Source organism: Acanthopagrus latus, chromosome 24 (genome assembly GCF_904848185.1).
Source record: "Acanthopagrus latus isolate v.2019 chromosome 24, fAcaLat1.1, whole genome shotgun sequence".
NCBI lineage: Eukaryota > Metazoa > Chordata > Actinopteri > Spariformes > Sparidae > Acanthopagrus > Acanthopagrus latus.
The window spans coordinates 14,275,902-14,296,712 of NC_051062.1; the positions used below are offsets into that span (position 1 = coordinate 14,275,902).

General features: G+C 44.8%; 2 protein-coding genes across 6 annotated transcripts in view; both read left to right on the forward strand.

Annotated features, from left to right (window-relative positions):
* The window catches only part of LOC119015196 (NACHT, LRR and PYD domains-containing protein 12-like), a 208,229-nt gene that overhangs the window by 105,263 nt on the left and 82,155 nt on the right, over window positions 1-20,811 (forward strand). The gene's annotated exons all lie outside the window — the stretch shown is intronic.
* LOC119015191 (protein Shroom2-like) lies at window positions 417-18,861 on the forward strand. 5 transcript variants are annotated; one of them, XM_037090966.1, is made up of 11 exons: window positions 417-703; window positions 1,436-1,715; window positions 2,536-2,684; window positions 9,800-9,922; window positions 10,018-12,304; window positions 12,565-12,617; window positions 14,291-14,881; window positions 15,806-16,300; window positions 16,753-16,927; window positions 17,003-17,275; window positions 17,410-18,861. In XM_037090966.1, exons 2-11 carry the CDS (start codon window positions 1,497-1,499, stop codon window positions 17,680-17,682), a joined length of 4,638 nt encoding a protein of 1,545 aa, XP_036946861.1. In that variant the 5' UTR covers window positions 417-703; window positions 1,436-1,496; the 3' UTR covers window positions 17,683-18,861. The 5 variants fall into 5 exon arrangements, with proteins under 5 accessions (XP_036946861.1, XP_036946860.1, XP_036946864.1 ...); XM_037090965.1 differs by having other exon boundaries at window positions 1,456-1,715; XM_037090969.1 differs by lacking the exons at window positions 417-703; window positions 1,436-1,715 and adding an exon at window positions 6,770-6,857 and having other exon boundaries at window positions 2,564-2,684.

Sequence of the window (20,811 nt, forward strand, 5' to 3'; positions counted from 1 at the left end):
GCACATCTGCAGCTGCAGGATGCACTTCTGCAGATGAGGAGACTGTGTCACTGGACGACAGAAGGCTTGAGATTTTATGTCAATTTTATGGAAATATCCTGCTTATTTAGTCCATAAAGGATCCAAAGTCAGTGATGTGGTGCTAATAGAAAATGTGTAACAGGACCCAGATGCTGCACAGTCTCCTAAGCAGCCTGGTAACATTGTGAGTATTGGTGAATCTACATTATGCACAAATCCTGCTGTGCTAATTGACATTTCTATTACAGACTTCACAGACAGTCAAGACTATATGCAAAGCACCTGGAGAGACAGAGCTGGCAGAAGTTTAAATCAAATTCAAGAAGGGAAAGCTCCAAGAAATAGAGCTGGATCTTGAGATTAAACATAACTGGCTGTTAGCCTGGCTGTTAGCCTGGTCTGGAACAGGCTCGCTGCAGAGAATAAATCACCATAGTAACTTGGCCGGGTTAAGTTTGACCTGCTTTCATCCTTTATCTTGGTTTTGTGCAATACCCCTGTGGTCAGACACTTCAATCCTGAACTGTAAACAATGGTGGAGAACAGACAGCAACAACAGAGCCAGAAAATGTGTAAAAACAAAGAACTGGACCGAGCCAGAGAGGAAACTATGATAAATATCAGAGCGTCATTTCAGAGGTGGAGGAGCTGCAGGACTTGTAAGGACTTTTCTGCTGGACAGGTGAGGACACCTGCTTGATATATGTTTCACTCTATGTTTTATCCACAAGGATAAGATGGCGGCGGTTACAGTTATAGCGCATATCGCCGTACGATGTTGCAGTGGAGCTACGTAGCATGTTAGCTAGCTTGTTAGCTTTTATGCTATCTCCGGTGTTTATCTTTGTCTTTATGGCTACTGGTTAGCAAAAGTGTCTTTCAAGTGACCACCGGGCAGTTTTAGTAACATTAGTTCGTGTTCAGGACGTTCTGAAGTGGTTGAATTAGTTAAGCGAAATTACGTTTCTCATGCTTCAGAGAAAAAAATGTTGCGGTGGGTGATGATTACCTGGTAACTCTGTCTGCTGCGACGTGAGGAATATTGTCTGTTACTCTGGATATCTACTGTGACTCGACAGGAGGCACTCCACATTTTTAATTTAGTTGTATTGATCAGAAATAGCGCAAGTATGTCGTTGTTGTTATTTTGAATGCGCCATCTTGGTTATCTGGCGTCCTCTGTTGCCATGGTTACAAGCCTGCTGGTGCACGGCAGGCTCCTCCTCTGTGGGAGGGGCTTAGAAGGCAGCAGAGAGGAAGAAGGACTGACCTGGGAGCTGTGCTCAGTCTAATATTCTGGCTAAGTCCACTTTATTCTCAAAACTCAAGATTCCAGCTCTTTAACTTTACATTTTCAAGGCATGAAGACCTCCTGCTGTATGATTGATTATGATTAAGAATCCCTCTGAAACAAGACGATGAACTCTGCCTCAGGGGGATCTGATGATGGTGGAGCCGGCTGAACCGGGGCTCTGATGGAGGCCGTGGACTACAGAGACGACCTGAGAGTGTCAGCAGGGAGGATGAGGTGGTGGAGGGAGGTGGACGTGTGGAGAGACGGCGGGCGGCAGAGCAGACAGGCGGAGGACGAGGAGGGTGAAGAGCTGGTGGAGGTGATGCTGCGAGGCAAAGCACCCTGGGGCTTCACCCTGAGGGGGGGGGGGGAGCACCGAGAGCCTCTGGTCATCACAAAGGTAACGACATTGTGTAATTCAACTTTGTTTTCTTTGTGTCTCATTTTACTCGCATTTTTAAAAAAAAATATGTTGCAGTTTTGCTCTCAAACAAACTCTTTCTTCCACATCTCCTCCTCCCCCTCCTCCTCCTCCTCCTCCTCCTCCTCCTCCTCCTTCTTCTTCCTCTTCTTCCTCTTCTTGTTTGGCTTTGGAGGGAAAGTTTTGAGCTCTTATTGTAGCCCTTCACTTTAAACTCTGGTGTGATTGTTGTGGATGAATAGGACCAATAACCTCTCAACCAGCTGAGCTCCTGAGGATGTTATAGATCATTCAGTGAGTTCTGTCTGTAACGTGACACACAGCAGGCAGCAGCAGAGAGAACTTCAGGTTACAGGAGCTGCAGGATTTAATTTTTAATCAGAGCGCTCATGTTGCTGCAGACGGAGGTGCTCCGGGGTGACGGGGGTGAAACAGAGTCCTCAGAGAAACATCCACCCTGAAATATGGCGGAGAAAATAACTGGAGTGTTGTTGTGCCTTGATTCTCTGGAACATTTATCACCTTGTCTTCCGTTTCTGTAAGAACACGATGAAGGTGTTCAGTAACTCCAGCTCCACCCGAGGCTGTGACTCGTAACACGGCCTGAAACTCAACTTCTGGATGGATGAAGAAGTGTTTTCATCTGGTGGAGCAACATGTGTAGGTTGTGTCCAGAGGATGGCGCCAGAGAGTCTGTATTTAAATAAATAGAGAGGCAACAACTTCTTCTCCTTCTTCTTCTTCTACACTTGAAGGTGATTTGGTTGTGATGTTCGTGTGTGTGTGTGTGTGTGTCCAGGTGGAGGAGGGCAGCGTGGCGGCAGCAGTGCGTCTCCAGGTTGGTGATGAGCTGGTGAGCGTTAACGCCGTGGCCCTCGGCGGCTCCCGTCAGGAGGCCATCAGTCTGGTGAAGAGTTCTCACAGGACGCTGTCGCTGGTCGTCCACAGGTACAGCAGCAGCAGACACCTGAGATCAGACACCTGAAAGAATCAGTTCACTAGTTTTAAGACAAAGTATAAAGTCTTTTTTGGCTCCAGAGGAAGCTGCATGTGACTGCATGCATTGTGGGTAATGTAGGCTTCAGTGACTGTCACTGCCAGAAAAATCAAAATCAACTCAACAGAACCAGAGATTCACCTGGGGACATTTCAAAGCCAGGTGTATTTGAAGGAGAATAAAGGATTTTTCCAGCCATTTTTGTGGCGACCAAAACTGGCATTTTTTTTCACTGGAAGTTGGACCGATTATATTCGTTATTGTGACCACAAAAACAGGTATTTTAAGCCACACCATGATGTTTTTCTAATCCTAACCAAGAGTGTTTCCTTCCAAAACCTCAACAGAGAACAAACGCAGCACTGTGTTGAGAGAGAAATACAAATTTCAACAGAAATGAACATTTATTTTTAACTTTACCGACATTTATTCTGACTATTAGGTTGGAAATTTAGGAGTTTAAAGGGCCAAATAAAGACACAATAATCAACAAGTGTTTATTCATTAGCCAAACTTTTCACTGGGCAGAGAGTTGATTGGTTTATTTGCAGCGTCTCTACAACAATAATCTGTTTAAAGCCTTTCTGCTCCATGTGCTGCCGATGTCCCGTCCTGTCAGAATTATATGCTCACTGGCAAATGGCAACAGAGTCTTAAAGCCTGAATCCAATTACGAGCTGCAAAGCCACAGGCGTGGGCTCAGCTTTGTGGAGTGGGTCGAGTCAACCGGAGGGAAAAGGTGGACGGGACGGTCGGAGTGTTTTAACGATCTGTCTCTGCTGAGGAAGCTCTCGCTCTGAGTCCGATCAGGGGGAACTCCAGGCTCGTATAGAGGAGGGAAATGTAAAAACTCTCTCTGAGAGATCCGACAGTCGTCCTCAGAGCTGCTTCAGGCCGGGCGTCCTCCCCTCCCTGCAGGAGGAGTGGTACAGTCCATGTTGCCTAGGTGAGTTGACACTGCTTAGTGGGATAGGCCATATCAGCAGAGCCCATTGTTTCCAGGGCTTTAGTGGCACAGAGTGGGCGCTCCTGTCTGCCGGTCCTCTCCTCTCTCTCTCTGGACATGTTGGGGTTTTAGAAGACAAAGACACTCCGAGGTACTTTTCTTTAATTTCATCTCCTCTGATTCAATCGTTTGGTTTCCTGACGAGCAGGATTAGATCAGGAGGAGGTGAGTGAGTGTGAGATAACAGCGGCGACGCATGAAGGTGAGAAGGAGGGAGAGAAAACCTGAGAGATGATTTATGTGGAGGTGGGAGAAGGAGGGATGACGTTAGAGCAGGTAAACAGGAGTTAAACTACATCTTTGTCCACGAGCAACAAGTGTTTCTGACCAGCCAGCAGCAGTTTACAGGAAATATTAACAGCATGTCAATAAGAAACTGTTTCAGTCACAGGCTAGAAGACATGCAGATAAGACTTGTGATTTAAAAAGGAATATATTTTTTTAGATTAATAACAGTAAGTTATCGTGAGCAATAAGATGAACTGTTTGTTAACGTGTCGGTGGTGTTGTCATCCAGCATCTGTGGTTCTATTATACAGAACTGATTAGAACAAGTGAGCGGAACAGTTTCAATCAACTAAGATCTTAAATGATCTAAAGTTTTAATAAAGTAGAATTATCTCAGGGTTCTGTGTCAGTTTATCATGGTTCTTTTTAGATTTGGGGTTCTTTGAAAGACTTTTGGGTTCATTTGAGGTTCAAACATCAGGTTCCTCAATCATTTAGGAGAACAGTTTTTAGGGTTCTGTGAAGATTGTTCGTTTAGTGTTTTTTAATTCTTTCAAGAGTCTTTAGAGTTCAAAGTGTTCCTTTCAGGGCTGAAATACTCTGAGTGCTGAAACATTAAGGTTACTGTTCTTGTCTGGGTTCTTTAGGGTTTGTTAAGGTTCTCTGAAGTTCACATGTATTTGGTGTAAAGTTCCTGTTTACTGTTTTAAGCTAACGACAGCAGCTGACATATGACAACTTGGGATTTAGAAAGTTGTGACAGGAATCTGTTCTTTTCTCAAATAAGCAGATTAATGAGACTGTTTTTAATTGGACAGATTGATAATAAAGAGTCGAGCGTTACTGATATCAGTGCAGAACAGAGCCAGATGTTCCAGCTGTGGTTCGTCTTCAGGTTTGTTTGTGTCAGTTTGGACTTTGTCCTCTGGTACATTTCATTCTGCCCCCTCTTTTTATTTTTTGTGGCTGGTGCGGGCGGTGACACACCGATAAGCCCAGCTGTGATGATGCTGGCACTTTCTATTGTGCTGCTGCTGCAGAGAGCGATGAGTGAAAGACGACGGTCGGGAAAGGAAAGTGTGGTGATGTAATGAGAGCAAAGCATCATGGTTATAAACATCCCGACTCAATCTCCAGAATAAATGTTAGCTGTGTGCGTTTGTGCAAAACCAAAGATAAGTTACAACTTTATGTTTCTTTAGGTTGAATTTAGTATTTCTCTCTCAACACAACTCTGTATTTATGCTCTGGTTAGGTTTAGGCACAAAAAACCACCTGGATAGAGTTGGAAGACATCATGGTTTGTCTTGAAATACCTGTTTGGTAAGTTAATTTTGGTCACCACAAAAACAGCTGAAAATATCGAGAAATATCCTTAAAAAAGTGAGTGGAAATGTTCACATGTCTCCTTATAAAACCTGTTTTTGCGCCACAAACAGTTGTGAATTTCCCCAAAACTCGTTAAACAAACACCCGCTTTTGACTCCAGAACAACTGGTGGAAATCAAATTTTTTTAATGCCACAAAATTGGTTGGAAATGTTTTTGACGTCACAAAAATGAATGAAAAATGTTTCCAGGTCTCTGAAAAAAACACAAGCACAGATAGAGGTGTCTGCAGATGGCCCTAAAAAAAAACACCCAGTTTTTACTCTAGAAAACTGGGCTGGAAATGTCTCCAGGACTCCTTTTAAATAACCGTCCCTTAATGACCTTTATTTAAAAAAACAAGTTTTGATGCCACTAAAATGGAAAGAAATGTCTCCAGGTGTCTTTAGAGATATCCAGCTGTGGGGCTTGAACTCTGGCTGCCTTGTTGGTTGGAATATACAAGAGACCAACAGATAGCTGATGGATGAACAGATGATATAAAACCACAAGAAGATGAATCCCTGATATAAAACACGTGGAGTCACAGGTCTGACTGTAGAGTACCGAATTTCACTATTGTTGTTGTCGGGATTTTATAAGATGTAACGTAACGCCGCGACTCCTCACAGGCCTGATGACCTGACAGTGACTTCAGACACACAGGATTTGTTTTTTAACCTCTGAGAGGTGGAGGAGTCGTCTCTGTATCTTCCTCCTCCTCCTCCTCCTCCTCCTCCTCCTCCTCCTCCTCCTCCTCCTCCTCCTCCTGGTATCTCTCAAAACACAGCCGAGCATTCCTGTCTGTGTTTTGTTTCCTGACGAGGACACCGAGGTAGAACTGAACGTACCGCCAACACAAGTAACAGATATCAGGCTGAAACCAAAGCACGAGAGGTTCCACATCTGCAACTTTAGATTAATTTAAACCTTAAAATCAGGTTTTTTTCTGTGTGTAGTCTGTAAGTTTTGACCATGAAAATGACCACGTTAACACTAAACAACCATCATTGATAAATTGTAAATAGAGTTGATTAAACTTCAGTTGATAGTTATTTCACTATTCAAACCATCTATATGAAGCCGGTGTGACCATCAGTTGCAACTTTATGATAAATATCTGCTTAATAAATTAAATCAAATTAAAGAGAAACTCGACTTTCCCAGCAGCCCCGCTGGCTCGGCCACTTGCAGTGCAAACACTAGATTACAACGACTCCTCCTCCCCCTCGTCTCAAATCCCCCCTCATAATCCCCGAGGAAATCTCCTCCGCAGCACAAGGTGGAGTGTTTGTGTTCATACCAGGAGGAGGAGGAGGAGGAGGAGGAGGAGGAGGAGGAGGAGGAGGAGGAGGAGGAGGAGGAGGAGAAGCCAGATTCCTCAGAGCGCTCGTCTGTGGTGTCAAACTGTTGTTTTTTTTTCTGACCTGGAGAGGTTTAAAAGGGAGTGAGCTGTGCAGAAGTGAAGTGGAAGTGTCCTTTTTGACCAGGAGCAGCAACAGTCCAAACTCTTAGAGCCGTCGGTGAGTTCTTCGTTCTTCTTTCACTTCGATACCAGTCAGTTTTAACTGCTTATCAAATCACCGTCAACCTGTTTATTATAAGAATCAGGGGTTTTAGTTCCTGACTTGATAGGATGAATGTTTTGTAGTTTTTGCTCATCACTTGACCTTTTTACTATTTCTTAAGGAAAGTCTCTTTGTCTCAGTGTCTTTTATGGAGGTGTACTCGTAGCCAGCTGGGTCATCTGAGTGAATTCACCTCAGCGTGGCTCGTATATCCTGGGAGATGGAGACGGCGTCTCCTTCCCAGTGGAATATCTGTGACAGACCAGCTGTATCCCCTGACAATAGACCCTCAGCGCTTCACAAAGAGACACATTTGCATTTCCATTGTGTCTGAGTTTGTTTGGAGGCGACACAACTCTCACTTTGTGCGTCACACTGAGTAGTTTTAAGATGACGTGTGCTTCATTTGCCACATCCAGAAATCTGCTGTTACACTATATTTTTGTTTCGTTTGTACTACGTGGGAGAAGAACATCTGTGTAGATGTTGTGTTTTGGTTGACTGTTTCCTATGATTTCCTCAAAAGGAACTTTTACTTAATCAGGAGGTTTGAAAGAAGGAGAAAGTGATGCCACTGCTGTCTGACTCAAAACAAAAGATAACAGTAGTGTGGGATCATGGGAATCGTTGTCTTTGATTATGATCGACCGGGAAGTTTTATTGACGTAACGTTGAGTCTCGTCCTCTGACTTTATAGTGGTGATGAAATCATTAAAATATTATACTGTTATTTTATTATGATTTAGCCACGACAATAAAGGCTTTTAAAATATTTCCCTTCTTGCCTGGGTTGCCTCTTGAAATATTTGCAGTAAAATAAGTAAAAGCCTGAAATTATGTTACAAAGGTTTGGTCATTTTTATACATTTTGATTGACACACTGCAGGTTAGCATGCAAAGATTTGAAATCTGAACACCCGTCAAGCAAACAATTTCCAATATGTGGATAATAAAGATTACATGAAGTCAATATTTTGGAATAATTATTTCTGAAGTCGTCAGCTAAGATATCAGATACTCACGACACAACTATCGTGGCCTGAAGGATTCATGATAATGTTATTGTCACCGTGTCTACAGAAGATTTGACTTCTGTCTTTAACTTTTAGTTTATTGTGTCTTTTTGTTTTTGGGAAATGATTCAGACTCAAAATACGAGTGAGTTTAAAGTCTTCTGTGGCTCCAGCGGAAGCGTGTTAGTGGCCGAGTGTTAAGTGTCTTTATTCCACACATTCTTCTTTTGCAAAAGCTGGCACCTACATTACCCACAATGCAACTCAGCCACTGTGTGACATCACTGGAGGCACTGATGAATCAGATGCACTTTAATGTGTAAAATTGTTGGAGTAACTCTTTAATCAGTAACACACTTGCTGTGTTTTCCTTCTTTCCTTCCTCTCTCGTTTCATGCTTTCCTTTTGACTTTTTGTGTATTTTATTTCTTGTAATCAGAGAAATGAGAATGAAGAACAACAGGTCAGGATTAAATATCTTCAGCTGACTCCTGAGGTATTATACATGACAGTACAGAAATCAGAGCCAGGTGGAGGATTGTGAGACAGTCGGGAGGAAGCCGTCACACTCTCAGACTCCTGGGTGATGGATAACATAGATGAACAGCATGAAGCGAGGGTACGACCTTCCTGCATTCCAGAGCTGAAAGAATGCAGCGTCTCAATCTCGACCTGGCAGGGTTAAAGCTTCGATCGGGTCTCACGAGCCTGAGAGATTTCACTCCAGTCCGAGGTTTGAACTTGGAAACACTCTACCTGAAATATCAGCTTTTTAAAGGATTAAAGGTGGAAGGGTTTGGTGGTTGGAGGGGAAACTTGTAGATCCATCTCACGTGTGTTTAATTGGGTTAGGGTTATTTATAGTAATTTGTCTAAAAGCTCTATCGGTTCTGTATGGCTGTGACAGACCTGTCTCTTGTGAAGGCTCGCCACAATAACAGAGGGGTCAGCAGTCGTTATGTTAAGTATGTTTAACTTTCCCCCCCTAAATACCTGCCTCATGATTCAGACATCAATCTGTGGGAAAGTCTGCTCCATGATGTGGTCCAAAATGTGGACACTTCCGCTTGACGACACCTAAACTTTGACACAGAGTCAAGACTATCATATCAGAATCGGCTGTTAGTAACTGGCAGAAATGAGCTGGAAAAAATATCAGATACCCGCAAAGATCCAACAATGTGCATTCCGAATTTTAACTTGCATGAACTTTCAGACTCTTCTGTTTCCTTTTCCTGCTGCAGAAAGACAAAGCGTTTTATTTTACCATGTGTAACTCTGTCTCGTCCTCTCTTCCTCCTTTTCCTTCTTCTCCTTCCATCACTCGCTGCCCATCAGGGCTAAAATGGTTGATGTTGTATCGTCACGCACGATGCCGTCAGAAACCGAGGTGCACGTGGCGAGAAGCTTTCTCACCAAGATTTTGCGAAGCTCCATGAGGTACCATCAGCCAGCCACGTTGTGTTTGCTGGTAGTTGTTGGTGAACTTAAGTGATGTTTGGTCGAGTTTGTGATTTGTGTTCGTTGTAGCATTTTGTGTTGGTGCTAGTCGTCCAAACCAAATATTCTTCAGTAGATTCTTGTCCATTTATTGTTGTCTCTAATTTCAGCCACCTCATGTGATACTTGATTTTGTTATGATTAAGAGCCATGGCTTTATATTTTCTAGGGGTTTATGATCTATTGAACACATAATTCTTCTCTTTGTCAACATGCTCTCCAGGAAAAACCGCTTCAGACAAGGGTATGTGCATGTTTAGTGTGAGCAAAGTGGATAAGACAATAAAATATAGTAATCACTTCATCTTTCTAGGGTTGTTACCAAGGTATGGATGAAATTATATGACTCCCATGTTGTGATTGTCTAAAATGCTTTGGCTGCAGGAAGAATGATCCAGGCTCGCGGCCCCATTCCTGGCAACCCTCCAAGCTGACAGAAGAGGAGTCCGAGCCCGCCAAGAGAGAGGCCGCCCCAGCACCAGTCTGGCAGCCAAAACATGAAGCGAGGTAAGCCTTCTAGCGTAGAGCAACAAAAGTGGCGTCATGACTTAGCAAAACAACAATTCATCAAATTCAAGCATTCATTTTTTTCCGACCACCAGGCCCAAAGAGTCGTCTGCTCAAAGGGACCAGGACACCCAGCATCAGCTAACCAGCCAGTTCAGCTCAGCGAACAACATGGAGAGAGTGGAGCGTCCCTCTCATCCTTTCCCACCCGGTCGTCTTTCCCCAAACAAATACACCAGCACTGCTGAGCCGCACTGTGGAGCAGGAGGCAAAAGAGATGCCGGGTTGAGCTGTTTCTCTGGTAGCTCCAGCCCTCCTGTTCATGACTCCAGTACTTTTGGAAGGAAGGGTACCAGTGCTGAAAACATTTTCTTCAAGGGCCTCCAGAGTGAAGGGCCTCAGCCGGCCGAGAGGCCCAGATACCTGCAGCCGACGCTGGGGAACGGAGGCTGGGAGGGGTCACGGTCGGAGGAGCAGCCAGCATCCCGGGTTTCCATTGTGGGGAGACCCAGCATTGGCCCAGTGTGGCAGGTTCCAGAGAAGAAGAAGTCCCAGTCTCCTCCGCCCCCACCTCCCCCCCAGCGAAGTGACAGTTTTGCTGCCACAAAGGTGTTCCCATATTCTGAAGGTGGGCAAGTGAAGGGCAAAGGCAGGTCAAGTGAAAAACTGACAGAAAATAAAAAGAATGACCTCAGATCTCACCAGGAGAAACCCTCAGAGGCCAGACACAGCTTCAACCCCCTGCGCACCAAAGACTTTCTCCATCCCAACATGGCAGCTGACCACAACCACAACCAGCTACACCCAAACAAACTCTTCTCCCTGTCCAGTATTGATGTCAGGCAGTCTCATTACAGCCAAAAACATGCCCATCAGAGGCAATACAGTGACGAAAGCCCCCTCTACCTCCAGACCAGGCCAGCTCCTCCCACCAAGACTCAGAGCGTAGGAAGCTACTACCGCAGCCTCCAGGATCTGCCCACAAATGCCTTCAGCCGCAGACAAGTTCGGCACTCCACAGCATCCATTGCAAGTTCTGCTGCAAACTTGGAAAACGGTGGTCACAACAGATACTATGGCCTGGCGAGCAAGCATTCAGTTCAGACTGCTGAGCTTCAAGCCAGGCAGGGCAAATCAGAGGGACGGAGGGGGGAAGCCGATAAACTACACTGGGTGAACAGCAATGACCCAGGCTTCCCAGGTTCACTGAAGGGAAACATTCAGTCAAAGTACTCCATACCTCAGTTCCACATGCCTTACAGTGAAAACAAGGAGCGTAATGGTCATGCCCATCCTGGGAATGGTCTACATTATGACCGCCCAACCTCTGAACTTTCCGATCAAAGTCGTAGCCCAGAAGATGCTGCAAAGAGGGGTGAAGGACACTCTAATGACATGAAAAGACACTTCCCAGTACATCCCAGTAATGACCACAAGGTTGGTATATCAAGGAACCAAGACCCATGGGTGCCTCAAGAGGATCACAGAATATCCCCTATGAAAACCCCACTTCTCCACTCCCTTGCCCAGGAGAGTAGGATCCTGGCTGAGAGGCAGCCAGCAGCCATGCCCACCCAGGATGCCAGTGATGTGGCTGCCAGCAGTGGAAAAACAAATCGGCGCAGCGACCGTTACGCCACCACCCTCCGCAATGAGATCCAGCAGAAGCGAGCCCAGCTGCAAAAGAGCCGCAGTGCTGCAACCCTGACATGTGATGCAGAGGATGAGGAAGCAGAAGAGTGGAGATCCACAAAGACTTCTACATCCTCTGGTGTCTCCTTCTCTAACACCTACAAGGACCACCTGAAAGAAGCGCAAGCCCGGGTCCTCCAGGCTACCTCCTTCCAAAGACGAGACCTTGAGCCTCTGGAGGTGCCAGCAGCTAAAACCTCCAACGGACGCGTTAGAGGACGTAAGCGTTTCCCCCTTGCCAAGAGGACGCACTCCTTCTCAGAACCTGACAAGATAGACAAAGTCGGAGTGGAGGGAGAACCTCAAACAGGGTCTTTCGGAGAGAGGAGGAAGTTCTTTGAGGCCAAACCAACATTTCCCAGGCCTGTGCTGAAGTCCAGTCAGGGTGCAAACTTAAACACAGACCTTGTTGAGACAGAAAAACCCAAAGAGAGGACTGAGGAGGTACAGCCATCCACAGACCCCAACCAACTCAGCCCTGGACGTAAGCAGGTCTTACTAGAGCAGCAGAGACTCGGGACCTTTGCTGAGTACCAGGCCACATGGAGCAAACAGAAGAAGTCAACCGAGGCCAAGACGCAAGGGAGGTATCACTCAGCAGAGAACATCTTGGATGCAGATGCAGAGGAGAAGGCTGTCTGCATCCACGAGAGATCCCGATCTTCTCCGTCTGCAGACTTCTACACACAGGTGAGAAGCCCACAATATGTAGATATATGACTGATCTTTATAACTGCTAAAGTAGGCAGGCAAAGCCAGAAGCAACACCTGAAAAGAGTCGATGTGGTCCAACGGTTCTTGAAATACTTGCAGGTTGAACCAACTTTGGGCTTTGGACTAAAGGGAGGATAGTGAAAGCTGTTTTTTGAATTTATTCCACTTGATGCTCACTTATGTTTGATGCCATGCAATGAATAAAAAGAGACTGACGCTTCACCTTTCTTTTGTAGAATATTCCTTCAACATGGAGAGACGCTCCCAGCCAGCAGAGCAGTCACAGCAGGTGAGGTTTTCATCGTTTGTACACTGATAGACTCCCTGCAGAGCCAGGTTTTTGACAAGGTCTTTTCAAGATTGATGTCTTATGGATGTGTTTGTTATGGATGTGTTTCTGCTCAGTGGGATATGACAGATATATACAACAGAAGATGATAGAGATGAAATAATAATCAATCCAGCAAGTATCTAACGACCTGACAAGTCATAGGAAGGTCGTGCAGTCGATCGCTGGTTCAGTCCGATCTGTCGAATGCTCTCAAACATCCGCCAAAAAGAAACTCTCCGAGTAAATGTGGAATGTATCAGCGCTGCGAGAGAGAACACGTCCCAGCTTCTCATTTTCAGATTTGAGCTGAAAGGGAAATATCATTTTCCGTCACACTAGATCTCCTCCCGACCTTATCTGGGGTTGTTGGAGCTCATGTTGTCGCACACAGTATCTCCTGGACTCCTGCAGCGAGCTACACCCAGATTTACAAAAGTGTCTGCGCATTTACAGGTGATTTACAGCAGGCGGGGAGTGTATCACTTCATCCTGAAGCTGCTGGTGAAAATGAACACTTAGCTGTTGAGCACACAAAATGACAATCCACATGTTGACACGCTGCCTGAGAGGTGGGACATAAAAGAAAACCTGTCAACAAAACTCAGACTAAGATACCTGAGCTGAAGTGTTTCTGGTGTTACTTCACTGCAGTGGGTGGAGTTTGAACAATATCCAATTTAAAACCACAGAAGTCTGAGGAGATTTGTGCAGTTTTGCTTTTTATTAAAAGGCCTGTAAAGTTACACATGTTGTGGACATTTCACCATAATGTGAGTATTAGAATTAAAGGATTAAATTATTGTAATAACCCTTAAAAACAACTGAATGAAACCATGAATGTTGCTCATGTTTGTCAGCCTGCCAGTCCACAACTGATCAATGTTTACCCAGTTAATATACAGATTATTTATGTATTTATTCTATTTTGTCTACATTAATCTAAAGTGTAATTGAAAGCAGCTTCAGTTTGAGAGCAGCTAGTTTTCTGTTTGGATTAAAAAACAGACACTTTCAATTCCAGTTTGTCAGTTTTATCGAGGAAACATAATAATCACAAGTGTCAAAAATGTTAATATTTGTGAGATAGAAATGTTTATTGAGACAGAAATAAGAATCCTGTCTCTGTCTTTGTCTCTGCTCACATGTAATCCCACCTGTGTGTTTGGATTTCACACTCGAGGTTCAGGTTTCCTGAACTGTTTCACTCAGGAAACTCTATCACCAAACAAAGTCTCTACTAATGTGGTTCAAATAAACCAGTCGGACGACTTCCTCTGAACTTAAACATGATCTTCATTTTTAAAGATGAATAACTGAATTTAAGGAGGATTGCAGAATGAAAATGTTTTTGTTTTGTTTTTTAACCTGTGGTTTAAAAAAAGAGAGCAGACAAATTAAATGTAAGTGAAAATAAAGGTACATAAAGGACATGAAACAAGGACGAGACAAATATATGTAGAGAATAATTAAAGAGGCAGACAGATGAGTTTCAAAATGACTCTTAAATCGATCACATTTTAATTATTTATTAACTCAAATGATTTAAATCGTGAGTGTGTTAAGTTGTAAACATTTCTGTTTGTGTTTTCACGACTGCTGCTGATGAGGTTTGTCTTTATTTTGACCTCTAGAGGACAAACTGAGCCCAGGCAGCGTTACCAGCCCGACCACAGCCCTCACTCGGCCCCGTCGGCCCCCAGAAACGAGGGCCCGGTCCAAGCCTCCAGTGACCACAGGACCAAACCAGACGCAGCCAGTGCCTCCCACCCCACGCAGTCCTCGGGCCCTCGCAGCCTCAGCCCTTCTTCCCAGCACTCGTCCCAGCCTCCACAAACCAAGGGCCTCCTGCCGCCGCCCAGGCCCCATTTAGGCCCAGAAACCACATCCTCCTCCCAGGAATTCCTCCCCGGCGCCCAGGCGGACCAGGCAGTACTCCAGCCTCTGTCCAGCTCCAGCTCTGACACCCAGCACCACGCGGCTGTCCAGAACTCCCCCGCCGGCGCCGCCCCGACTCCGGCCAGCTCCCCTCACCTCAGCAGAGGAGGAGTAGGTGTAGAAGACATAGAGGAGAAGGAGCAGCCACCTTCCTCTTCATCCCTGTCTTTGTCCCGGACTTTACTTCTTCCTGGAGACCGAGCTCGGTCCCCCTCGCCTCAGTTTGCACCTCTGCGACTGACCGACAAGCCGCCGGCCGTGTTCGTGCAGGATGAGTCACCGCTCAGGTAAGCAGCTTATCCTCCAGGTCTCCTCAGCACCGCTCGTTACGTAAAGCTGCAGTCGGAGAGGCTTTAGGTAAACAAGTCGCAGAAGAAAAGAAAGATGATTAGTGATTGTACGGCGAGCTGTGGTTGTCATCAGATGGCACATAAACTGATGAAGGAATTAAGTCAGGAAGAAGTTTACGGTGGCGCTGACAGAGAGGAGGATCTGATCGTGTCTGTATCTGCAGCCGGAGACAAATCGAACTGCAGGCTGTAATTTAGTTAAAGCCACACGGCTGCTGTGACCTTTGCTTTCCACTGCAGAACTACTGTACCATCCGTCCTTTAATTAGAAATGTTCGACTCTGAAGCTTTAAAAAGTGTTTCCACTCACTGCCGTCCAGGCTTTAATCTGAGGAGCGTGTTTATTTTCTAACTGACCAGATGAAGATTTCTGTTTATAGACAGAAAAGTCCAAGTTAAACCTGGAAAATGTGAGATTGTGTCGCTTCATCTTCACCTGTGAACGCCTGAAGAAAAGAACGGCTGATATTGTTTTCTGTCAGACGTGGAAACACACTTTGAAAAATCAGTTGTGATTCTCTGCAGCTCTTCATTTTAGTTCAACTCGTGGTTTTAACTTTGTTGGGGTTTTTCAAATAATCGCCACGGGACAGAGATGAATAAATTATTAATTAATAGTAAGTAAGTTGTAGAAAACAGTAGTAAAACACGTGACACACAACTCCTCCTGCAGCTGCTTCTCTGCTTTCACTGTTGAGTTTGGAAATGTTATCCAGAAGTTTGGAAAATACACAACGTTTCTTTAAAGACAGTTCTGCCATCATCGAAATTAAAGAGACTTTAAGACATTTAATGCTTCAGAATCAAAGTTGTCAGATGATTGTTTTCAGTCTTTGACGCTGAGATCCGTCTTGTGTTCAGGTCAGAGAGTGATGTGAAGCTCGCAGCAGAGATGGATCCAAACAGTCCGGTGAGGAAAGTCCCCGTCAGGATCGTCCACAGCGAGAGCAGCTCGGAGCGAGAAGGCCGGGCGTACCTGCCTCAGAGCACCGAGAGCTGCTTCGTCTTCCAGCCGCCGCCCTGCGTCCTCTCCCTGAGCGCCGCCGAGCGCCCGGCCTCGTCTCTGTTCAGCGTCTACACCCGGCAGGCCGATCAGGAGCCCTTGGCCCAGGAGCCGAGCTCAGCAGGCGCTCGGCACTCAGAGGAGGACGCCAAGAGAGAGGAGCTGGCCCGAGACATCATGGGGAAAGACAAGTCCCTGGTGGACATCTTGGACCAGAGCGGCAGGATGACCACCATGGACCTGATGGAGGGACTCTTCCCCTCGGAGGAGCAGATCCTGGAGGGAGCCCTGCAGCGCAGGAGGACCTCCTCCGGCTCCAGGCTGCCCACCGCGTCCCCCGGGAGCATGGACAGGTCGTTTAGAGTTACTGTTAAAGTTACTGTTGTGTGTGTGATCGACCGTTCATCCTCAGATTCATCCACATAACAATAATGAGCTACAGTTTTAGAATTAAGGAAGAAAAACATCTTTATTTAGAGTCAGAAGTTCCACATCAAGAATCTAATGTCAGAAGAGTAATAACGCTATTTAAATGAGTATTAAAGGTCACACCTGTTAAAGCAGGTGATTCCTCCAGGATCTTACTTTTAGCTCCTATAATATTAAACAGCCTGCCCTCTGGTGGACAAATGTCAAAACTAAAAGAAGGTCGACCTGCTTTAAAGTTTTAAAGTCTGCCAGTTGCAGAAGCAGATTTATTTCAAAATGCACATAATACCTCCCCCTGTTTCTAAACCTTTAATATCCTGTTAGAAATGTCTCTGTTATCTAAATGATTTGTGTGTTTCCTGTGTTTGTGTCTCAGGCGGGAGGAGGACGACGTCTCGCTCTCGGCAGCAGCCTCTCTGGTTCCCAGCTCCTCCTACTACAACACATCTGCTCCCAAAGCCGAGCTCCTCATCAAGATGAAGGACATGCAGGAGCAGCTGGAGGAGCAGGACTCTGAGGACGAGCTGGACGTCGACCTCGCCAGTAAAAAGGTAAAACTCACCCTCTGAGAGAGAGACAGCGAGTTTTAGTTCATGTTTTAATGCTCTGTTTGTGTTTGTTTGCAGCAAGAGCTGATCTCCAGCCTGGCCGGGAAGCTGGAGGTGCTGCGGGAGGCGCGACACAGCCTGCAGGAGGACGTGGAGGACAACGAGGCTCTGGGCCGCGAGGTGGAGGCCACCGTGCAGCGCCTCTGTCAGCCCAACCAGCTCGACAAGTTCCGCATGTTCGTGGGCGACCTGGACAAGGTGGTGAGCCTGCTGCTGTCGCTGTCGGGGCGGCTCGCCCGGGTGGAGAACGCCCTCAACAGCCTGGAGGAGGAAGCTCCACCAGAGGAGAAGGTAACAGGAGGAAAGTCTCTGATCCACGGAAGAGGATGAGGGAAAAATTTAGTTCTGACTTTGTTTTCTCAGAATTCTGTAATCTTTAGATAAATGTCTTTAGATTAAGAGTAATTACTCATTTCTTTCCTCAGCGAACCCTGACAGAGAAGCGGAAGCTGCTTATGCGACAGCACGAGGATGCCAAGGAGCTGAAGGAGAACCTGGACCGTCGGGAGCGGCTGGTCTCCGGCATCATGGAGGCCCACCTGGACGCAGAGAGCCTGGACGACTACCGCCACTTTGTGAAGATGAAGTCGGCCCTCATCATCGAGCAGCGTAAACTGGAGGACAAGATCAAGCTGGGCGAGGAGCAGCTGAAGTGTCTGGTGGACAGTCTGCCGCTGGACCAGAGGCCGCTGCTCTGATGACCGCAGGAGGATCTCAACACCTGAGGCTGCGACATGTGGCATCATCATATTCATGTATTGTTACATCGTGTTCATCAAGGTAAAGTATTGAGGAACAGAAATGGGACGTATATTTTTCTGGCGGTTCATCTGCAGCCTTCGATGAGTCGATCAGACGGATCCATGAGTAAAAACGACGGCGTCTCTGAGGCCCAAACTGTCGAATCAACAACTTCCTCCCTTTATATTTCATTTTTTACCTTCATCAGCATTCAGAGCGTCCAGATATTTTTGATTTAAGACTCAACACGTTAATTCTCCAGGACTGAAACTCTGATCGTAGATGATGTACAGCTTATTTATTTGTACCTCGACGCAAGTGAATCACTGCAGTTTCAAAATTCACATTTAAACCAAATAATGTTCTCGACCGTAACGTAAAACACATCTCAGTGTTTCCAGTCTCCTTTTTTCTTATTTGTGTTTCAGCGGCATCGTGAACTCTGAACTCTCCTGCTGAACGCTTCGTAATTAATCATCCTCACGTGTGTGTTTTAAGATTTAAAGTGATATCTTCTAGTAATTTATTGTAGCCTTTTTGAAAAGAGCGATATGTATAAAGGGGAAGTGTTTCCCCAGTAATTTATTTTGATTCATGACAAACTTTTTTTCTAATGAAATGAAATGAAGAGTTTGATTCCAGAATGCTATAATCTAATTTTTAAAAGTGTTATCAACTTGTTATATTTCCTGCTTTTGCAACAAATCATCACTTTCTTCACGTAGCTTTATTATTATTTCACATTATATCTCACTTTGGAGTGAAACTCTGCTAGAAGAAGAGGTGAATCTGATAACTTTATTCTCACAAAGACGGTTTAATCGCTGATAATCTAACACTTGGTGCTTCTTGCTCAAGTTCCTCCAAAACCTGCAGGACTCCTGGACTCCTGACTGACGTGAAGGACTGAGGCACCTCTGGAGAAGGTTAGCACTTTACTCTTTGGTTTGGTCCAATCAGGGGACTCTCTGCATATATATTTATTTGAAGACGTGCCTACTGTAGCCTCCCCACCACTGTTAACTTCATGGACTGGCGCGGGCGTCCCACTGGGTACCGTGTTCGGCCCACGCTCGCTTCATGTATGCAGTGAAAACCTGTCAGCAACTTTCAGAGCAATAAAATGGTAAAGCTGAGAGATCGAGTCTTGTTTTCTCTTAATTATCTGACGACAAACGTCAGTTTTATGTCATGTTGTGGAAACAGATCATTTATATCAAGATTTATCAGGTAATTCCACCAGAGAACCCTAGAAACTTCACTGTTTTAGACCCGTTTCATTCTGTCTCCTCAAGTTTCTAATGAAATAAAGAAGAATAAAGAACAACAGGTTCATATCATACAGTCTCACACTGTCACTGAAATCTAACATGTTTTTCTGAGGAAATATTCAGACACATGGAAAACAAATGCCATAATATGACCTTAAATCTCACTGTCTGAGAGTAACAGGAGCAAAATCTCACCATACTTGTGAAAACAGCCTATTTAAGAGCATAAAACAACGTCAACCTGCATAAATTCCACTTTTATGGCTTTAAAAACTGATATAAACTATATATTACTGGATTTGAAATCTCATTGGCTACATGGTGCATCAATCATCTGGAGGCTGGAACGTAAGTGGCTCAGTAGAGAGAAGGAAGAGCAGAGAGTCGGTCAGCACAGTCACTCATTGGTTGTTGCAGGTTCTAGGGCGGGAACAGAATCATCGTGATCGTAGCTTTTCTTGTCGCTGTGTCTCTGTTTAACCTGCGTGAATTAAAGAATGCGTCTACATCACTAACGAATCAAAACATAACACTGGAATGAGCCGATATACGGCTACTTGAATTAATTATTGGTTATTACTGACATGAACATGAATCATCATTAAAGGAGCCGTCGTTCAGTTTCAGTCTCAGTATCAGACTGATTCTGTGCCGCGACCTTTGAAACAGACAGAAGCAGTTTGTGTTTGTTCAGGTTGGGCCGAGCTGGAGCGGAAGACTTTTATCAGATCTGTTACCAGAACAGCGCCGGTCTGGACAATCTTACGTAACAGATCGATAAAGATACGATCACAACAGTAGAATCAATCATCAGTTATTTCACGCTCTTGAACAAGAAGCAGGATTTCAGTAACTTGGTTCATCAGGTGTTTTTTATGATCTCTGATGACGCATTTTCAGCTCAGCTCAGTGAAATATTAAAATGAAGTCAACATCATTTAATAACTTTACAGCTTCATACTGGGAAATCTTCCAACTCTCACCTACATGTTTTTTACTGCACCTTTAAAAAAAAAAAAAAAAAAACAGGGTCAAGATTTTATGTTTTAATTTGGCTGTGGGTGTTTTTTTTTTTCTTCTTTTTACGAGAGAAAATGGATGTTAGTTTCCAGGATGAGAACAACAGGTGACTCCACCTTCAGCACACAGAGTTTCAACATACAACTGATCCCAAGTTCCTCTTATTCAATCTGCCATGACTTCATGTTCTGTGTGATTAAAGGGAAGGACAGAAAATGACCTCCTGAAACAGAAGAGCTTATTTTGAACATGATGCAGTTTAGAATAATAACTTTTTTGCAACTTCGAGTGTCGACACAAATCCGACTGATCACTGCGGCGTCAGCCAATTTAAAATCATCTAACTGTGAACTCTTTCTTTTATTCTGTTCTTTAACTGTTCATAAACAAGTTTTTTGCTTAACATGTTGTTATGAAGTGACCTGTAACAACACTGTCTGTGTTTGGATTGGTTCCCTGCAAACCTCGTGGTCACGATGTTTCTCAGTCACCAGGAAATAATGTCTCCATATATAGACTAGATTAATGAAAAACTTATTTTATTGCTGTGTTGTTGATACTTGCTGCTCTGAGCAAAACAGAATCGGTTCAGTTATCGTTGTGACAGTAAAACCATGTGAAACTGTCGTATGTTTCCGCTCTCATTTGTCACGAAAACAGAATAATTTTATTTCTTTTCTACTGATTTTGTTTCTAAATTCTTCAAGGCAATTTTATTTCTTCATACTAATCAGACACAGAGACACAGACAGGCGTTGAAATAAGACAAATGTTTAGAAATATACTAATAATACA

Coding starts and splice junctions, on each gene's coding strand:
- LOC119015191 (XM_037090966.1), top strand. CDS start 1,497: ATGGAGGCCGTGGACTACAGAGACGACCTGAGAGTGTCAGCAGGGAGG. Junction 12,305..12,564: donor CTGCAGACTTCTACACACAG/GTGAGAAGCCCA, acceptor TTTCTTTTGTAG/AATATTCCTTCAACATGGAG. Junction 17,276..17,409: donor AAGCTCCACCAGAGGAGAAG/GTAACAGGAGGA, acceptor TTCTTTCCTCAG/CGAACCCTGACAGAGAAGCG.